General features: G+C 38.6%; 1 protein-coding gene across 1 annotated transcript in view; it reads right to left on the reverse strand.

The window, feature by feature from the left end:
• Window positions 1-16,306: 16,306 nt before the first annotated feature.
• Window positions 16,307-21,934, reverse strand: part of LOC128664610 (aspartate aminotransferase, cytoplasmic-like) — a 231,497-nt gene continuing 225,869 nt past the window's right edge. The window contains exon 10 of the mRNA XM_053719426.1: window positions 16,307-16,530. Within this exon, the coding sequence (XP_053575401.1) occupies window positions 16,391-16,530 (140 nt within the window). The 3' untranslated portion in view covers window positions 16,307-16,390. The remainder of the gene's footprint in view (window positions 16,531-21,934) is intronic.

Here is a 21,934-nt window from a genome sequence, read left to right on the forward strand (position 1 = left end):
AGAAAAATCTTCAGAATCTGAAGAAGTACAGAGGTAAGTCATGATGAATAAAAGCACATAAGGGAGAAGTACGCAGTCTCACAATTAAAATCTCTATTACAAAATAACACTTGCACAAATAACACACACTTTCTAAGGTCGCTTTCTACAATCAGTAATAGATTAATTGTATACACAAATATAACTGATTTATATTTTTTTGCCCCATTAAGCCTGAGATATCCTCCATGACATAGATTAAAAAAGGATTAACCTGTATGCTCCCTGTAATAGATATTAGATGAAAAGTGTGCAAAAAAATTAAATAAAAATGTGAAATTTTAGACACACAATGGAGTTTAATCATCCCTGGGGAAAAATAAGTTAATGAGAATTCATCCTCCTCTTTAAAACTACTTAACCCTGTAAATGGAATATATATATATATATAAAATATAATATAGCTTATTATCCCGGGTCACTTACACTTAAAGTAGGGGCGTTTTAAGGCCTAGGCCAACAAGGCCTGTGCCTAGGGCGTCAACTTTGAGGGGGCGCACATTTATTCCTACAGGGAGGCTTTGGTCTCTACAGGAAGGTGGCATAAAAACTCAAGAGCAACATGAACTGGTTTACTATTAAAGGAATAGACTAGATAAACAATCAGATTTGCCCATGCTCAGAACAGGCAGAATGCAACTTAAGTCAGCTCTCTAATTTTCCTGTGGTGTGAAGTGTTTACACTGAGAATTTCTCATTTTGCAACAAAACAAATTGTTTACTGTTTTTTTTTTATAATTCTTTTTCTGTTTACTTTGATATGACATATTTCTTTTTAGCTATTTAAACTCCAGAGAGCAGAAAATAAGGCATGGACTGCACTCCTACATTGGCTCTAGAAACAGCTACACTGGATGAATAGCTTCCAGATCCTTGAAACCACACAAATAACACTTTGAATACATATTGTCCCATAATAATAAGACAGAATATCTCATCCTCTTGGTTAACTACTATAAAAACCAGAAGTTTCTAATATCAACTAGATAACCAATCAGTCCTGCAGCAGACTGACCATGATACGACCTAGCAGTAAACATAATGTAAAACCTAAAACTCTCAGTTTGAGTCATACCATATGCCTGCAAGAGGTACAAAAATATACTGTATGTGAATGTTCTCCCAGTTAGGATTCTATCTTGTCATTTGCACACACCTTTTACTTACTAAAGTCACTGTGGCAAACATCTAAACCATACTATAGTAGTCAAAAGCCAAAATGTTGAAATGTTATCAGGATAATAACGTTGCAGTTAAACATTATAAACACACAAACAAGTTAAACCCACAGTGCCAGTAAGCCCTGATTTTTTTTTATTTATTTTTGCTGTAGATGGATGGATTGTATGGAAGAACAAAAGCAGCACACAGATATTCCTTATCGTTCGCTTGATGGTTGCATAAATTTTAACTACCGCTTTATCTTCGATTTTGAGTACCTAACAGTAGACCACATGTATGCTGTCAGAGAGAAGGTTTGTATCTTGCATAGAATAATGTATGTGAGTAAATGTGGATAAGGAAAGTTAAAATATTTAACAACAAAGTAAAAAGATTTTAGTCTTTAAGAGTGAAATAGTATTCAGTAATGAAAGGAAGATGTGGTGTAAAAATAACCATATTTGTTTCTGAAGTGAATGTGAGACAGTGATAGTGCAGCCTACACCATTCTGATATTGTTTATATTTATAATATAGCTCAAAATATCTTGTATTGCTGATATGGACTTTGCCTGTACACATACAGGAGCATAAAGTAGGAGCAAATGGGCACAATATGCAGAATTCATTAAAAAATAAAATGACAATTCTTGATTGAGTGTTCTATGTAAAAGAATACCAGCTGGTTTTTACCTGCTTATAAATTGTACGTTTTCTTTTGTGCTATCTTAGGAGAACATCTGGAATATTGACCGGGTCACCAGGCAAATACCACCTAAGCTTATTATCCAAATCTGGGACAGTGATCTCTTTTCCCCAGACGACTATCTTGGTAATGTTACAATTATGGAATCTTTAAGGGAAAGGAAGTGATTACAGAAAAACTGTATTGAGAAAGTTAATATGATGAAGATGCCTATTTCCTTTTATAAATTGTGTCTGTTTAGTAGGATTTAAAGGGCCTAAATTGTTGTAATAATAATAAATATCTGAAAGGTAGTTGTAATAGACAACAAGGGCTTTAGAAATTACTTTGTATTTTTCTTAGATAGGGCACTTTGCATTTGAAACAACCGAATCTTTGAAAAAACCATAGAATAATTTATAGTTGATCACATTTTTTGAAACTGATTTTGTCATGTTTGCTCTAAATTGAAGATTTTGCTATCCTGGCATCTTTGAAGCTCTAATGCACCTGTTTGAGCGTGAGCCTTCAGACTTGCCGGAAGCAGGAGTTAAGAAGCAGCGGTCTTAAGACCGCCGCTCCTTAAATCGTTGCGGACAGCAATTCACACTATCGGATACGATCAGGTTGATTGACACCCCCTGCTAGCAGCCAATTGGCCGTGAAGGTGCAGGGGGTGGCATTACACAAGCATTTCACGAGAAATGTTTGTGTAATGATAAATGCCGACAGTGTATGCTGTCTGCATTTATCGATGCAGGGCGGACATGATCCGCTATAGCGGATCATGTCCACTCGCACTATGATGAATCGGCCTCTACGTCTTAACACCAACTACAGCTAACTTGTATTAGTCTGAGATGAGTACGGCCCACTTGAATTAAAAGCAATGTTCTTTAGCTATCTAAAATATAACATGATGACTGTGTTTATCCTCTGCCCCCTCCCAGGAATGACTGAACTGGATCTGACTAAAATCCCAGCTCCAGCCCCTTACGCCAATATATGTAGCATCCATACTCTGAGCGGAAAAAGTGGGTTGGTTTTCCCGGGCTATAAGGGGTCCACAGTTCTTTGATTTGTTCAAGAAAAAATTGGCATATAGTTGGTGGCCCTGCACTGTGATAGAAGAGGATGGCAAGATACGTTTATCGGTAAATATGTAGTGGGCAAACTTTAATAAGAAAATGTATAACAAAGTTCCCCCTTCACCATCGTTGTTGGTGAATAAAACATGCAGCAATGTATTTCTTTGTAAATCTGTGGCATGGAGAGTCCACGACATCATTCCAATTTCTAGTGGGATATTCAACTCATGGCCAGCAGGAGAAAGCAAAGAGCACCCCAGCAAAGCTGTTAAGTGTAACTTCCCTTACCCATAATGCCCATTCATTCTCTTTGCCTCTGTCAATGGAGGATGTGCAAAGTTGGTGTCTGAAGAAATTTAATCCTTTAATATGTATTTTTCCCTGCAAGCAAGGATTGGGGTCTTGCTGTGTTCACGTCAATCTCTTGAGTAAGAGTAGTGGTGGCTTTTAGCAGTTAGAAGGCGGTGAGGTAGTCTTTGCTTTACTTCTAACAAGTTTTCTACCCCTTTGTAGAAAGCCAAGGTTGGTTACTCTTCTCATTCTTTTACTACAGGTCCATAACAGGGAGCGCAATGCCTGTCACACCTATGTAACTACTTTCTGTCCTGCAGCCGGATCCACATGTAAGTGACTTTTCCTTCTAGGTTAGGAAGGACAGCACTTCAGAGGTTAACCCTCAAGTGGATCACTTTATGGGACATAGTTACCCTATTGTTTTATGGATACAGTGTTGGGGCAGCTTTTATTGGGGGTCAATAGCTCCTATAAAAAAACATAAGGCACTTTATTGGTATGAGCTACTAAAAACAGAGACTTAAGGGGTTTATTTTCTTCTTAAACGGGAAGAGTCCACAGCTGCATTTATTACTTTTGGGAATTCAGAACCTGGCCACCAGGAGGAGGCAAAGACACCCCAGCCTAAGGCTTAAATACCTTCCCCTCTTCCCTCATCCCCCAGTCATTCTTTGCCTTTCGTCACAGGAGGTTGGCTGAGAAGTGTCTGAAGTTTTTATATAGTCTCTTATGGAGGGTAGTACTCTTTGAAATGGGACCTGAGTTTTAAGTAATCCTGTTAGCCTCTCAGTGAGAGCATGGATGAATGTTAGAGTCCGGAGATGCAAGGAGAGTCTTTCTGCAAAATCATCCCGACTCATATTAACAGCTCCTTAGCAATCAGTGTTGACGAGTTTCGCTGCCTGCTTTCTTCTCTCAAGTCCATGTCAGAAGCGAGGCTACTATCTGTCACACTTGAAGGGCCGTGTTCCTGTTCCACGGCATTGATTCTGGTAAGATCGTTTCATTTTACTTTGATGATGTGATAAGTAATGTAAACAAAGAAGTCAGGGTCTCAGTAGGACTCCTTTATCTTTGTAAGGAATCAAGGGTTTATATCTCCTGAGGGGGTTTATTGAACAGGGGGACTTTAATCATGTTTGTTATGTGATTCTGTCTGCTAATGTGTAGCGTCACTTGGGCTTGTGGCTAGTTCGGAACATAACAGCCTGGCATGGCCACGCTTCTCTGCTCCATTTCCATAGTCCTGACCACGTGGCGACGGAGGGTATAGTCTATCCGCTAGCTGTCTGGGTCTCAGGAGGTGATGAGTGCCCCAGCCATTGGGGTTGTAGGGTGCCATTTTTTATTTTTTCTATCCATAATTTCTATATACCAAGTTATGGAGGATTCTGATTTTTTAGAGACATATGTCTCCAATTCAGATTTTACTTCTTGTGAAGAGTATGAAATGGCCCGGGTAATCCATGCCCATCAGTTATGTTCTGAATGCCGCTCTAGAGTGCTCTCTTCTCCCAATACAGGGAACTTAGAGTTCGCGAGCCATCCGCCCCTGGGGATCCCATATCCCATGCGGAGCATCCCCTAGAACCTTCTTTGGCTACGCAACCAGGTGTCCCTAATGCTGTTACCCCTTCTTCGGAAGGTGGCTTGTTACGGCACAATTCCGCATGGCCATATCTATGGCATTGGTGCATTTACATCTATCAGAGGAAGTGTTACTGACATACTGTCCGTTTTATGCTAACTGGGGTTCGTCAGGCGAGGGATTGTCTGGGACAGATCATCCATCTGGGGAAGCGGTTTCCTCTGAAGCTTCATGGGCCCAACCCTCGGGGTCGGGGTCATCAGTTGCCCCGGTAGAGGTAAGTTTTGCCTTTCGTTATGGACTGGCATGCCTTCATGTCCTTCTACGGCATGTTTTGGTGGTGCTGGAGGATCGTAAGTGCTAATAGGGTAAGGGATCCTTGATCTTCTGTTCCAGACGGCAAGCTGGGTTAGAAGTAATCTCCTTATCGTCTCCAATTTTCCATTCTTTTTTGGGTATCTTATTCCAGTTCTGAGCTTTGGAAGAATGGGGTATCTGATTGGCTGGTCCTGTTGGTGTACCCATTCTTTTTGGGCGTTCACCTGTGGGTGCTGCCCTCTTTTTCTTTGCAGGCGACCAAATTTGCATGGATCCTGATGATCTTGGAGATTTTTGTTAGCTTCTCAATCCAGTTTATAAGGGAGATGTGGCGTAGTGGTTGGCTCCACCACTCCTGAAGCAGGAGGTTGTGGGTAGTACCCAGGTAAAGCTTCTGTTATCTGTTTTGTGATTCTGGGGACAGCTAGAATTCCTAAGCAGAGTTTTCGGTTTTGCTCGTACATTCTTAGTCTTGGATTTAGTGGAAGTTGTCCTGAGGGCCTTAGGGACTTCCAGAGTGGCTGTGTGGTTTCACTGTGACCTATCACCCTTCTGTGGGGATTTGTATCCCGCTGCGGGTGTCCTAAGATCTCTGGGTATAGGACATTTACGTGTAAGTTCAGTGTCCAAGTTGTCTTGGTTATGACAGTTATGGCTTCGCCTATGGTGCAAGTCTACTCGGGATGGGGTAACCTAGCAGCTCCTCTCAACCACCTGGGGGTGTTTATTTACCTGGGAATTTTGCAGCTCAGATTACTTCTGCAGTATCGGCGGCTTTGTCAGCTTTCACTTCTTCGGGTAAGCGTAAGAGGAAATCTCAACATTTGTCTGCTAGTAAGGTTTCTGACCCCTCTAAATCTGCATTAGTCAATTTTTCTCAATTTTGGTTGCAAATATCCCCTTTTCACACATGACACAATATCTATAATTTGATAGTCATTTACAAAAGTGACTTTATGTGTATTCTCAATCTGACAGTCATTCATTATAGTGACTACATGTGTATTATGCATATCAAGTAATTGCATATCAGTTGTCATAATGTCTATGTCGTTATCCTTTGAATTAAATATTCCTTACTCAACAGCTGAACACCCTTAATTTCTAATGGACCAGCCCATTTAAGGGTGCTAACGGAACAGTCTGTATGGTCTATGAATAAGGCTCCCTACCAGCCGAAACGCGTAAGACCGACTGGCTGTTGTTGAGTAACGGCATATTCTTCTTATTTTTAATTTCCCCTGTTTTCTGAGTATACTTTGTCCTATTTTTCTTTTAAAGAATAAACTTACCACTTTATTTCAAAGAAATTTGCCGGATTTGCTTTTGTTCATTGGAGTAATTTTTCTCAATTGTCTGATGAGGAAAATACTTCAGTAGCTTCTGAAGGTGAAATCTCAGACTCTGACACTTTCGCAGAAAAATCTTCAGAATCTGAAGAAGTAAAGGGGTAAGTCATGATGAATAAAAGCACATAAGGGAGAAGTACGCAGTCTCACAATTAAAATCTCTATTACAAAATAACACTTGCACAAATAACGCACACTTTCTAAGGTCGCTTTCTACAATCAGTAACAGATTAATTGTATACACAAATATAACTGATTTATATTTTTTTGCCCCATTAAGCCTGAGATATCCTCCAAGGATTAACCTGTATGCTCCCTGTAATAGATATTAGATGAAAAGTGTGCGAAAAAAATGAAGTAAAAATGTGAAATTTTAGACACACAATGGAGTTTAATCATCCCTGGGGAAAAATAAGTTAACGAGAATTCATCCTCCTCTTTAAAACTATTTAACCCTGTAAATGGATTATATATATATATATATATATATATATATATATATATATATATATAAAAATATAATATAGCTTATTATCCCGGGTCACTTACACTTAAAGCAGGGGCGTTTTAAGGCCTAGGCCAACAAGGCCTGTGTCTGGGGGGGCGTACATTTATTCCTACAGGGAGGCTTTGGTCTCTACAGGAAGGTGGCATAAAAACACAAGAGCAACATGAACTGGTTTACTATTAAAGGAATAGACTAGATAAACAATCAGATTTGCCCATGCTCAGAACAGGCAGAATGCAACTTAAGTCAGCTCTCTAATTTTCCTGTGGTGTGAAGTGTTTACACTGAGAATTTCTCATTTTGCAACAAAACAAATTGTTTACTGGGTTTTTTCTAATTCTTTTTCTGTTTACTTTGATATGACATATTCTTTTTAGCTATTTAAACTCCAGAGAGCAGAAATAAGGCATGGGCTGCACTCCTACATTGGCTCTAGAAACAGCTACACTGGATGAATAGCTTCCAGAGCCTTGAAACCACACAAATAACACTTTGAATAAATATTGTCCCATAATAATAAGACAGAATATCTCATCCTCTTGGTTAACTACTATAAAAACCAGAAGGTTAACTACTATAAAAACCAGAAGTTTCTAATATCAACTAGATAACCAATCAGTCCTGCAGCAGACTGACCATGATACGACCTAGCAGTAAACATAATGTAAAACCTAAAACTCTCAGTTTGAGGCATACCATATGCCTGCAAAAGGTACAAAAATATACTGTATGTGAATGTTCTCCCAGTTAGGATTCTATCTTGTCATTTGCACACACCTTTTACTTACTAAAGTCACTGTGGCAAACATCTAAACCATACTATAGTAGTCAAAAGCCAAAATGTTGAAATGTTATCAGGATAATAACGTTGCAGTTAAACATTATAAACACACAAACAAGTTAAACACACGGTGCCAGTAAGCCCTGTTTTTTTTTTTATTAATTTTTGCTGTAGATGGATGGATTGTATGGAAGAACAAAAGCAGCACACAGATATTCATTATCGTTCGCTTGATGGTTGCAGAAATTTTAACTACCGCTTTATCTTCGATTTTGAGTACCTAACAGTAGACCACATGTGTGCTGTCAGAGAGAAGGTTTGTATCTTGAATAGAATAATGCAGGGGGTGGCATTACACAAGCATTTCACGAGAAATGTTTGTGTAATGATAAATGCCGACAGCGTATGCTGTCTGCATTTATTGATGTGTGGCGGACATGATCCGCTACAGCGGATCTTGTCCGCTCGCACTATGATGAATCGGCCTCTACGTCTTAACACCAACTACAGCTAACTTGTATTAGTCTGAGATGAGTATGGCCCACTTGAATTAAAAGCAATCGCCTAGATTTAGAGTTCTGCGGTAGCTGTCAAAAGCAGCGTTGAGTCCTAACGCTGCTTTTGGCCGCCCGCTGGTATTTAGAGTCGTGTATGTAAAGGTCTAACGCTCACTTTCAAGCCGCGACTTTTCCATACCGCAGATCCCCTTACGCCAATTGCGTATCCTATCTTTTCAATGGTATCTTCCTAACGCCGGTATTTAGAGTCTTGGCTGAAGTGAGCAGTAGACCTTCTACCGACACGACTCCATCCTCAGAAAAAAGTCAGTAGTTAAGAGCTTTCTGGGCTAACGCCGGTTTATAAAGCTCTTAACTACTGTGCTCCAAAGTACACTAACACCCATAAACTACCTATGTACCCCTAAACCGAGGTCCCCCCATATCGCCGCCACTATAATAAATATTTTTAACCCCTAATCTGCCGACCGCACACCGCCGCCACCTACATTATCCCTATGAACCCCTAATCTGCTGCCCCTAACATTGCCGACACCTACATAATATTTATTAACCCCTAATCTGCCCCCCCCCAACGTCGCCGCTACCTACCTACACTCATTAACCCCTAATCTGCCGACCGGACCTCGCCGCGACTCTAATAAATGTATTAACCCCTAAACCGCCGCACTCCCGCCTCGCAAACCCTATAATAAATAGTATTAACCCCTAATCTGCCCTCCCTAATATCGCCGCCACCTAACTTCAAGTATTAACCCCTAATCTGCCGACTGGACCTCGCCGCTACTATAATAAATGTATTAACCCCTAAAGCTAAGTATAACCCTAACCCTAACACCCCCCCTAAATTAAATATAATTTTAATCTAACGAAATAAATTAAATCTTATTAACTAACACCTAGATTTAGAGTTTTGCGTTAGAAGGGGTGCGTTAGCTACGCGTGTTTTTTCCCCCCCCGCACCTTTTAAACAACGCTGGTATTTAGAGTTCTCTGAAGGGCTGCGTTAGGCTCCAAAAAGGGAGCGTACAGGCATATTTACCGCCACTTCAACTCTCAATACCAGCGTTCCTTACGGACGCAGCCAGCTTAAACAACGTGCTCGTGCACAATTCCCCCATAGGAAACAATGGGGCAGTTTGAGCTGAAAAAAAACCTAACACTCCTAACGCAGCCCCATTGTTTCCTATGGGGAAACAGTTTCTAAGTCTGCACCTAACACCCTAACATGAACCCCGAGTCTAAACACCCCTAATCTTACACTTATTAACCCCTAATCTGCCGCCCCCGCTATCGCTGACCCCTGCATTACACTTTTAACCTCTAATCTGCCGCTCCGGACACCGCCGCAACCTACATTATAGCTATGTACCCCTAATCTGCTGCCCCTAACATCGCCGACCCCTATATTATATTTATTAACCCCTAATCGGCCCCCCCCAACGTCGCCGCTACCTTACCTACACTTATTAACCCCTAATCTGCCGACCGGACCTCACCGCTACTATAATAAATGTATTAACCCCTAAAGCTAATCTTACCCTAACCCTAACACCCCCCTAAATTAAATATAATTTTAATCTAACGAAATAAAATAAATCTTATTAAATAAATTAATCCTATTTAAAACTAAATATTTACCTGTAAAATAAACCCTAATATAGTTACAATATAACAAATAATTATATTGTAGCTATTTTAGGATTTATATTTATTTTACAGGCAACTTTGTATTTATTTTAACCAGGTACAATAGCTATTAAATAGTTAATAACTATTTAATAGCTACCTAGTTAAAATAATTACAAAATTACCTGTAAAATAAATCTTAACCTAAGTTACAATTAAACCTAACACTACACTATCAATAAATTAATTAAATAAACTACCTACAATTACCTACAATTAAATCAACTAAACTAAATTACAAAAACAAACACTAAATTACAAAAAAGAAAAAAACACTAAATTACAAAAACTAAAAAAGATTACAAGAATTTTAAACTAATTACACCTACTCTAAGCCCCCTAAAAAAATAACAAAGCCCCCCAAAATAAAAAAAATGCCCTACCCTATTCTAAAATAAAAAGTTAACAGCTCTTTTACCTTACCAGCCCTTAAAAGGGCCTTTTGCGGGGCATGCCCCAAAGAATTCAGCTCTTTTGCCTGTAAAAAAACATACAATACCCCCCCAACATTACAACCCACCACCCACATACCCCTAATCTAACCCAAACCCCCCTTAAAAAACCTAACACTAAGCCCCTGAAGATCTCCCTACCTTGTCTTCACCACGCCGGGTATCACCGATCCGTCCAGAAGAGGCTCCAAAGTTGCCTGTAAAATAAATATAAACCCTAAAATAGCTACAATGTAACTATTAGTTATATTGTATCTTGTATGTTGGGGGCGGGAGATTAGGGTTAATAATTGTAGGTAGGTTGCGGCGATGTTAGGGAGGGCAGATTAGGGGTTAATAAAATTTATTATAGTGTTTGCGAGGCGGGAGTGTGGCGGTTTAGGGGTTAATACATTTATTATAGTGGCGGCGATGCCTGGTCAGCAGATTAGGGGTTAATAAGTGTTGGTAGGTGGCGGCAAGGTTGGGGGGGGGCAGATTAGGGGGTAATAAATATTATGTAGGTGTCGGTGATGTTAGAGACAGCAGATTAGGGGTTCATAGGTATAATGTAGGTTGCGGCGGTGTCCGGAGCGGCAGATTAGGGGTTAATAGTATAATGCAGGTGTCAGTGATAGCGGGGGCGGAAGATTAGGGGTTAATAAGTGTAAGGTTAGGGGTGTTTAGACTCAGGGTTCATGTTAGGGTGTTAGGTGTAGACTTAGAAAGTGATTCCCCATAGGAAACAATGGGGCTGCGTTAGGAGCTGAACGCTGCTTTTTTGTAGGCGTTAGTTGTTTTTTTTTTCAGCCAGCTCAGCCCCATTGTATCCTATGGGTAAATAGTGCAAGAGCACATTTCGCCAGCTCACCTCTACCGTAGGCAACGCTGGTATTGAGAGTAGAAGGGAAGCTAAATTTGCTCAACGCTCCCTTTTCTGAGGCTAACGCAGCCACTCAGACAACTCGTAATACCAGCGTTGTCTTAAGGGTGCGCTGGAAAAATAGGCTCGTTAGCACCGCGGGTCTTTACCGACAAAACTCGTAATCTAGGCGAATGTAATTCCTTGGACTAGCCCTGAAATGTGTATTCATTTCATGTCATTTTTTTAATTAAAAAAGGTTTAAAATGAACTTTACATATTTATATACATTTTTTATTGACAGAGAAAAAAAACAACTTTTAATTTATATAAAAACTAAAATAATATTTTAATTTGAAATTTACTTTCAAATAAATTTTGTTTGTAAAAAATACCTTTACAAATCAAAAAGAACTATTCATCATAACCAAAATAAATTATAATTTTTACCTTTATAAAACATAACATTCCTACATCATGTTGTGTTTAAACATATAAAAAATTTGGTAACAACTTTAATAAAATAGACTAATTGTTGAGGGTTTCAGTAAACGGATACTAACTACATCCAGCTTTGGAACTCATCATTTGGTACACATACCATAGTTGTGTTTATGTATTTGTTAAGGGGTTATGTTGTTTTTTTAGCATTGATGTTCAATTTTGATTTATAGTTTTATTCCATTATTTTCCATGTCTAGAGCAGATCAATATGTTATTGTAGCACACCATGATCATATCACAATTTTCAGTGAGGCATTTATATAATACATTCATTAATATATGCATATGACAATTAAATCACATATTCTCTACATTAGGTGATATGGGGTATGTTTTATTCTACTATTTGGAGTTTTTTGTATGTTATATTGGTATTGTCAGAGTTATCAGACTGTAATTGATAAGAGGACACTGCATGGAGTATGGTATATATAGACTTATATAGTCCTGCAGTTGTGTTGACCATGTATTTGGGATTATAGGGTCATTTGTACAACATGATACACTCTGGCAATTTTTATATTATATATTATTATCATCATTATTTACTTTGTATTTTAACTGCTTCAGCTTAGTTATATACATATGTACTTGTATGTGTTTAGTTATACATATACACGAACCGCCTGTGTATATATATATATATATATATATATATATATATATATATATGTTTTGTTTTCAAAAGAGTAGATTTGAGGGTTACTCATGGAGGCTGAACTTGCGTCTGCACCTCTGTTTCCGCTGTGTTTTCAGTATATATATTTTTGGGGATTGGCGTATTAATAACGCTCATTTACAATTGTGTTATGGATATTTTTTGGGGCGTTCTGCCCCGACATCTGGATCAACAGTTCACATACTATTGGACAATTATGAGGTATGTCTATTACGCATTAGATTGGTCGCGATGTAACCTATCAAGACCTGTGGGTGTGTCGCCTTTCATACACCTCCTTTGGGTGATATTTTAACCAATGGGATTTTGAGCAGGGCAGCTTTATTTTTAACACAGCAACGTTAACTTTCACGCAGGCGCATTGCTGAATTGAAGACGCCGATTTTAGGGATTTTAGGATATAAGTCGTGGTTTTTAATTAGTATGTACATACACCTGAGGAAACGGTCACTTTTATTATACAATCAAGAGACTTTATCCACAACTAATCCTTTTATATAATTTTATTATCCATAAGTTTTGTGGATTTTACTATTTACTTAATAGACTCTTTTTGAGCGGAACCGCTCATGTCATTTCTCCACTGAGCAATACTCACCGTCGGAAGTAACTGACACACAGGAACCTGTTTCTCCACCAAGGGGACAAGTGGATCGAGTGAAGTGCCAGGGGGAAAGTTATCTGGACGACTTCTAAGGGTCCAGGAGGCTGTGGTAGTACTTCTCAAGTGCTGGATATCCTGTGAGTATATTGATATTTGTTTGTGTCCTACCATATTGACTGTGCACTATTGTGGCGCCTTCTTCTTTATTATTTGTTTAATAAAATAGAATTTATGGTATTTTTCCCAAAAGCCATATGTATGAACTAGTAATAATATTGGTATCCAAAAAAAACTAAATTAAAGAGAATACATAATTTTAATAATTAAATCAAAGTACGGATGCCCTAGTCTAATTGACATTAAGTTCAGAAATCATGTGATTCTAAGAACCAATATTGATCTGGACATGCGTTCCATGCTGCCTTATAGTTTGGTAAATATCCATTTTCGTATAAAACGAGTTATAAAGGCCTGTATTGAAAGTGGCTGAAATATTTTGTTCTGTTTAATGTATTTGTAAATGAATGCATTTTACTCAAGTCTATCAGTTTTTTATATACATGCATAGTTGCAAAAAACCAATATGGGCATCAGTTGGGACTTAAACCTTAACTAATCAAATGCCATATATTTAATCTTTGTCATTAAAAAAGTATATGTGTACCTTTTTATTTTAATCCATCTGTGAAAGGGTTAAATTAGTGCATATAGTAATGCTTCTATTGCAATGTTATGCCGGCCCACTTGGATAAACTCTTTTTTTTTTTTATGGCAATTCGAGTTAGCATCCAATCAACATGTGTGTCATTTGACAATCTTGAAGTCCAGCCTCTCTAAAGCCCTTAGAAAGCGTATGTAGAGAGTGGGTGGGACTGCTCTATACATCACAGCCCAGCCAAAATAGGAAATGAAGGGGGGGGGGGGGGGAGGAACAGACAATATCAATTAGGATTATAATTCTTTTATTATAAAATATTTATACACTTTTTAAAAATAATTATGTGGTTTTAATTGCAAACTAATATATTTTTCATTGCAACATTCATATAGTCTGAAATTTACCATCACTTTAATACTTTCTATAAACAATACATTGGGGCATATGTATCAAGCTCCGTATCAAGCTCCAGTTATGAAGCAGCGGTCACAAAGACCGCGGCTCCATAACCTGTCCGCCTGCTCTGAGCAGGCGGACAACGGACACACATTGCCGGAAATCAACCCGATTGAATACGATCGGGTTGATTGACACCCCCCTGCTGGTGGCCCATTAGCCGCGAGTCTGCAGGGGGCGGCGTTGCACCAGCAGCTCTTGTGAGCTGCTGGTGCAATGCTGAATACAGCGATGTCTGTCGGACCTGATCCGCACTGTCGGATCAGGTCCGACAGACATTGATAACTAGGGGCCATTGTGTTTACAGCAACAATCATAGTATATAATTGGCAAAATGATAGAAAGAACTGTGTCTCAAGGCAATTAATATAGGGAGAAGCTCTGAGTAGTGTTCTGGAGTTCCTCTCATGCATCTTATACTCGTGGCTATCTTGGAAGTAGCTTTAATTAAGATAAATTTAGATTTGCTTGGCTTTATGTCACCATAGTCTTTTTGTCTTTTCTCTCAATGATACTCACATCCTCCATTGGCGCTAACAAAGTCCTCCGTTTCATGTTTCTCTAACATACACCTGTGTTACTCCTTACTAAGCAGTGCAGGAAACTAGACCAGTCATGGTAGTTCCATCCCCTTGGCAAAAACAAGTATAACTTTTCTGAAATAGATGTTTCTTTTTTTGCTTGAAACAGAAATACATCACCTTTTATTCAGTGCAATCATATACATAGTGACATACATGACTATCACATGTATGTCACCATATGTGGCTTTTGTTTATTTCTGCTCCATATTTATGAATTTTGGATTGGAAGGATTTATATTAAGACAGTAACATATGTGAGGGACTTAATTGCAAAAATAATAATGAAGGTAGAATTAAAGGGATAGTAAACACAATTTTTTTATTTTGTGATTCGGATAGAGCAGGCAATTTTAAACAACTTTCTAATTTACTCCTATTATCAAATTTTCTGCATTCTCTTGGTATCTTTATTTGAAAAAGTAGGAATATAAGCTAAGGAGCCGGCCCACTTATGGTTTCAGCACCCTGGCTAGCGCTTGTGATTGGTGACTACCTTTAGCAAATCAATAAGCAAGTGGAACCCAGGTTCTGAACCAAAAATGGTCCGGCTCTTAAGCTTACATTCCTGATTTTTTAATAAAGTTACAAAGAGATTGAAGACATTTTGATATTAGGGGGTCACTTTATTATTGGCCGTATTGGGCCAATTCACTCTGTTTCTGTGCAAGCCTTTAGGCCCTATAGACCGCTGCTCCTTAACTCATACGCCACCTCTGAGGCAGCGTACAGCAATCTGCCCGATCCTATACGATCAGACTGATTGGCACCTCCTGCTAGTGGCCGATTGGCCACGAATCTGCAGGGGGCGGTATTGCACTAGCAGTTCACTAGAATTGCTTGTGCAATGTTGAATACGGACAGCGTATGCTGTCCGCATTCAGCGATGTCTGGCGGACATGATACATAATTGACCCCTAGGAGTAAATTAGAAAGTTGCTTTAAAAAGCATGAAAAAAATGGGTTTACTATCCCTTTAAGCTAGTAACTCACTTTGGGCTAGATTACAAGTGTGTGCTGGTATTACAAGTTAACCTGAATGTGAACGTGACCTCGTTTTCACATTGTATGGAAGCATTGCGCTCACGAGAGCACGCTTACACAGGCTCCAGTGGGAGTCTCGTTCTCATGTCATGAAACATGACTCAGATCCTAACGCAGAGAAGGGGGTAAGTCACGCAGCAATGGGCAGCAAATGTTAAGTATATACAGTATGCATATAATTATATACATATATATGTGTTTATACACATATTAACACCTAAATATATATATATAAGCATATACATATATATGTACAGGGAACACACAGTCCCCATAGACCGCAATGTAAAGGTACTTTTCAGTGCTGTTTTTTTTTTTCTCTAACACCCCACACCTGCCACTTTTAACCCATAAAAACTGCTTTGTGCATTTGTTTTTTTATTTAAAAAAAATGTTAATTGCGGTAGCAATAACCAGCCACTTGTAATACAGGTGCGTGATAAATTAGCGCTCCACTTGTAATCTAGCTGTTTATGTTAAACATTATTTTATTAATTTCATATCCAATATAATGGAAAATGATTGTTAGTTTACATCCTTGTATATCCCCTGGACTACTGCGGTATTGATGAGACTTCATGTATACTCTGCAGTAGATAAGCCAAGTTTGAGTCGTTCAGACTTGAGATGTTTATCAGTCCATTTTCATGCAAATAAATGTGATATTTCTTGATCAGCAAACGGACCTGGACACCTGTTAAAAAATAAAGTTAGAGATATCCAATATCAATAACATTTACTAAGTCTAGTAACAAAACATCTTATCGCAATAAAAAAGTCTGTATATATATTGTTTGTATATAGTAACTAAAGGTGAGATGATTGTGAGGTTTTGAAAATCTAAGGTATTTCTCTAATATTACACAATAATCATATCCTTTTTCAAGACATAGGATAATTTCCCAAATATGAAGAGTACAAAAGTTAATAACACAAGCAATAATTAGTATAGCAATTCTATAAAGAATTATCAATCATCTACTCCAGCACATTCCAATCAAAAGTGATATTGTGATTATGAAAAAGACCATTTAGAATTATTGGCATATTCATCCCACAGGAGTTTCAATGAACCATGAATATGAATTTATGACCTCAGCTTGTACTAATAGAGTTTAAGTGAGATAGCGGTGGTCACCTGAAAAGGATGGGACAAATACCTGTTTACAATTTCTAGGTAAACGTTGTTTGGCACTGTTTAACCCTTTAAGGACACAGCTTTCAGTTTGCTCAATTGTTTTATGACGGAAAAATTCCGTCATATGTCCTTAAGAGGTTAATAAGATAAGGAACAATTAAGTTAGTAATATGCAATATGCATTTTATGTATCATTAGGTTTTTTTTATTTTTTTATTAATATGTATGTTTTCATTAGTTTGGATGTACAAATTGGTTAAACATATGATAATTTTACCACCTTTAATTCTATGAGTGTTATACCACCTTTACTAGTAGAGAAAGTAGAGATCAGCCTGTGTTATAATGTCAAAACAGGGTTTGAACACAGCTAATTGTTTGCTCTTAAGAAGGTATGTCTGCAAAAGACAAGACCAGTTGAGTTGTTTTGACAGAAGCACTGAAACAAACATATACTAATCCAGTGAGATGGAGAATTTGTTTAAAGCATAGCCTTTATTGTAAATAGTAAAATAAATCCAAAGGGCTCAACAGAAAATAGCTTGTGCTACCTGTTAATAAAACCAACGCGTTTCGTACCAACAGGTACTTTGTCAGGGATGTGGTTACATCTCTCCCATCTACTTTTAAGTAGTCTTATATTAACTGTCTAATTGCCAATGAAAGCTAAACAGTATACACATAATAAGTATGTCTTCTATTCGTGTTAGTTTAAATGCAGAATATGGCCATATTGTGTGACTAGACTTTTGTAATATAAAAGCTTAAAGGGACAGTATACACTCATTTTCATATAACTGCATGTAATAGACACTACGATAAAGAATAAGATGCACAAATACTGATATAAAAATCCAGTATAAAACTGTTTGAAAACTTACTTAGAAGCTCTCAGTTTAGCTCTGTTTAAAAGGTAGCTGGAAAGCCCACTACAAGTGGGAAATAAGACACTCCCCCCTCCCCTTCTTTTGAATATAAAAAGACCCTTTACACAAACAGGAGCAAGCTGGAGAAGGTAGCTGACGGTATTCTCATAAAACTTTGGGGCTTGGTTAGGAGTCTGAAAATCAGAGCAACATTATTTAAACATAATCAAAACTATAGATTTAAAAAAAAAAAAAAACTTTATGGGCTATAAAAATAGATTATTTACAAAACATTTATGCAAAGAAAAAATGAGTGTATAATGTCCCTTTAAGTGATTTTTTTTTCCAGATGATTCTTGCAGCATTTCAAAATGTTTTGTTTATTTGCAAGTGTACATTTGCCAATACCCCCTGTTTTATGTAACTATTTGGTTTTATTGGTAAAACTCCCAAGATGTATTTAAACTCTATTTCTGTGAGGTATGCTAAACCAAACTTTGTGGATTTATATTTAAAAAAAAGGAGACTAACCATCTTCTATTGTTTAAGCACCTCACCCAAGCTCAGGTGTACTCATGACAGTGTATATGAATTAAAACGGATCGCGAAAACACATCGCTTGCGCAAAAACAAGCGCCTCACTTGTTATCTAGCCCAAAATCTTATAGATGCAAAACAAGTTGCTTCATTTTCTTGGTATCCTTTGTTGAATAAACAGCAATGCACATGGGTGAGCCAATAAAAAGCCACCAATCAGCAGCTCTTGGGCCTACCTAAGTATGCTTTTAAAAAAAAGGATACCAAGAGAACAAAGGGTGGATCCATAGTAAAGCGGTATATAGGTATAGATGGGATAAATACATCTTGGAAGCACAGAGACAGCTACAAGACAACAGTGCTTATACCAGAATAACTTTTAACCCTACATAGACCAATTATTCATGGTATTGGCATCCTGGGAGAAAAACTAGGGGCCCAATTTCCTATAGGTCTCTGGGATTGCGATATTATCTATGAATGCTCACTAGTACTTCTATTTCCATGGTGGAATTCTCTAAACATTCTCGCCCAACAGATACAGCTTTTATCGAACTACTCAAAACACTAATTACTCTAAAAGGAAACCAATGCATATGATAATAACAGCAATTTTAAGGTGTGTAGTTATAAAATATAGTATGTGGGAATGTAGAATTATAAATGTAATTAACATACAGCCAGATTACGAGTTTTGCGTTATGAGTGGCTCGCTAATAACTTGCACGTTATTTCCACCACTCACCTTTAATAGCACTGCTATTACAGGTTTGCAAAAACCCGGCGTTTGCGGGCGATATGGCTGTGTTGAGCTCCATACCGCACACAAATACCAGCGCTGCTTTGAGCTGCTGTTACGTGCTCGTGCACGATTTCCCCATAGACAACAATGGGGAGAGCCGGCTAAAAAAAAGCAGAACACCTGCAATCACGGAGCGTAAAGCTCCGTAACTCAGCCCCATTGATATCTATGGGGCAAGAGAATGTATATTTACACCTAACACCCTAACATAAACCCCGAGTCTAAACATCCCTAATCTGCTGCCCCTGACATCGCCGACACCTACATTACACTTATTAACCCCTAATCTGCCGCCCCCAACATCGCCGCCACCTACAGAAATGTATTAACCCCTAATCTGCCGCCCCCAATGTTGCCGCCACCAAAATAAATTTATTAACCCCTAATCTGCCACCCCCAACGTCGCCACCGCCACGCCACTATACTAAAGTTATTAACCCCTAAACCTCTGGCCTCCCACATCACTAATACTAAATAAATATATTAACCCCTAAGTCTAACCCTAATGTAACCCTAACCCCAACACCCCTAACTTTAACATAATTAAAATAAATCTAAATAAAACCAACTATTAATAACTAAATAATTCCTATTTAACACTAAATACTTACCTGTAAAATAAACCCTAAGATAGCTACAATATAACTAATAGTTACATTGTAGCTAGCTTTTATTTTTATTTCACAGCTAAGTTTGTATTTATTTTAACTAGGTAGACTAGTTAGTACATAGTTATTAACTATTTACTAGCTACCTAGTTAAAATAAATACAAATTTACCTGTAAAATAAAACCTAACCTGAGTTACACTAACACCTAACATTACAATAAAATTAAATTAATTAAATTAAAAAAATACTTTTATCTAAATTAGAAAAAAAAATTAAACACTAAATTACACAAAATAAAAAAAGAAATGATCAAAAATAAAAGCGAATTACTCCTAATCTAATAGCCCTATCAAAATTAAAAAAAAAAAATAGAAAAACCCTAGCCTACACTAAGCTCGCATTCTATTGGCTGTTCCAATCAGCCAATAGAATGCGAGCTCAATCCCACTGGCTGATTGGGTCAGCCAATAGGATTGAAGCTCAATCCTATTGGCTGATTGCATCAGCCAATAGGATTTTTTCCCTTTAATTTCCGATTGGCTGATAGAATTCTATCAGCCAATTGGAATTCAAGGGACACCATCTTGGATGACGTCCCTTAAAGGGAACCTTCAGTGTATGGCTGGGACCGTATGAAGATGATGCTCCGCGCCGGATGTCTTGAAGATGGAGCCGCTCCGCGTCGGAAGGATGAAGACAGAAGATGCCATCTAGATGAAGACTTCTGCCCGCCTGGATGATGATTTCTTGGCCCTTGGTTGAAGACTTCTCCCGGCTTCGTAGAGGACTTCTTGCCGCTTGGATGAAGACTTCTCCCGGCTTTGTTGAGGACTTCTTGCCGCTTGGATGAAGACTTCGCCGGCTGGATGAGAAAGTATGTGCAGTCTTCAAAAACTCTAAGTGGATCTTTGGGGGTTAGTGTTTTTTTAAGGGTTTATTGGGTGGGTTTTATTTTTAGCTTAGGGTTTTGGGCAACATATATTGTAGCTAGCGTAGGTTTTATTTTACAGGTAAGTATTTATTATTATTATTATACTTTATTTATTAAGCGCCAACATATTCCACAGCGCTGTCCATGGATACAATTCATTTAAATAAAACAATACAAGACTTGTAAGATACAGGACAAAATTTACAAACACATGCAGGAGGGATTGAGGGCCCTATTCCCGTGGGAACTTACAATCTAGAAGGGTAGGCGGTTGGGAAACAGGAGGTGAGGACTGCAAGATTTAGAAAGATGTTAATACAGAGTTAGATGAGGAAAATGTTAGGTAAGTGAAATTAATTTATTATTGAGTTGGGTGGTAGGCTTCCCTGAACAGAAAAGTCTTCAGGGAACATTTAAAGGAAGAAAGATTGGGGCAAAGCCTTACAGCACGAGGGAGAGTGTTCCAGAGGGTAGGTGCTGCACGACAGAAGTCCTGCAGTCTAGCATGAGAGGAGGTGATAGTTGCGGATGCAAGGAGCAGGTCATTGTTGGATCTTAGTGGACGGGCTTGAGTATACTTGTGTATTAGAGAGGATAGGTAGAGGGGAGCGGCGTTGGTGAGAGTTTTGTATGTAAGGGTGAGAATTTTGAATTTGATTCTGCTATGAATGGGGAGCCAATGAAGGGACTCACAGAGAGGTGCAGCAGATACAGATCGATGGGAAAGGTGGATCAGCCTGGCAGAAGCATTTAGGATGGATTGAAGGGGGGAGAGGCGGGAAAGAGGAAGGCCAGCGAGTAGGTTATTGCAGTAGTCAAGTCGGGAGATAACAAGGGAGTGGATTATTTGCTTTGTGGTGTCAGCGCTCAGAAAAGGGCAAATTTTGGAAATATTGCGTAGATGATTGCGGCAGGATGTAGAAAGCGATTGGATATGGGGGACGAAGGATAGGTTTGAGTCAAGGGTGACTCTGAGGCAGCGGACTTGGGGCGATGGGGAAATGGTGATGCCGTCAACAGGGATAGAGAAGTCAGAAGTCGGCGTAGAGCTTGAGGGGGGGATAAGAAGGAGCTCAGTCTTGGACATGTTAATCTTTAGGTGGTGAGAGGCCATCCAGGAAGAAATACCAGATAAGCAGTTGCTGACATGAGAGAGGACAGAGGGAGAGAGAGCAGGGGTGGAGAGGTAGATCTGGGTGTCATCAGCATAGAGG

This window comes from Bombina bombina, chromosome 6 (genome assembly GCF_027579735.1).
Source record: "Bombina bombina isolate aBomBom1 chromosome 6, aBomBom1.pri, whole genome shotgun sequence".
Taxonomy (NCBI): Eukaryota; Metazoa; Chordata; class Amphibia; order Anura; family Bombinatoridae; genus Bombina; species Bombina bombina.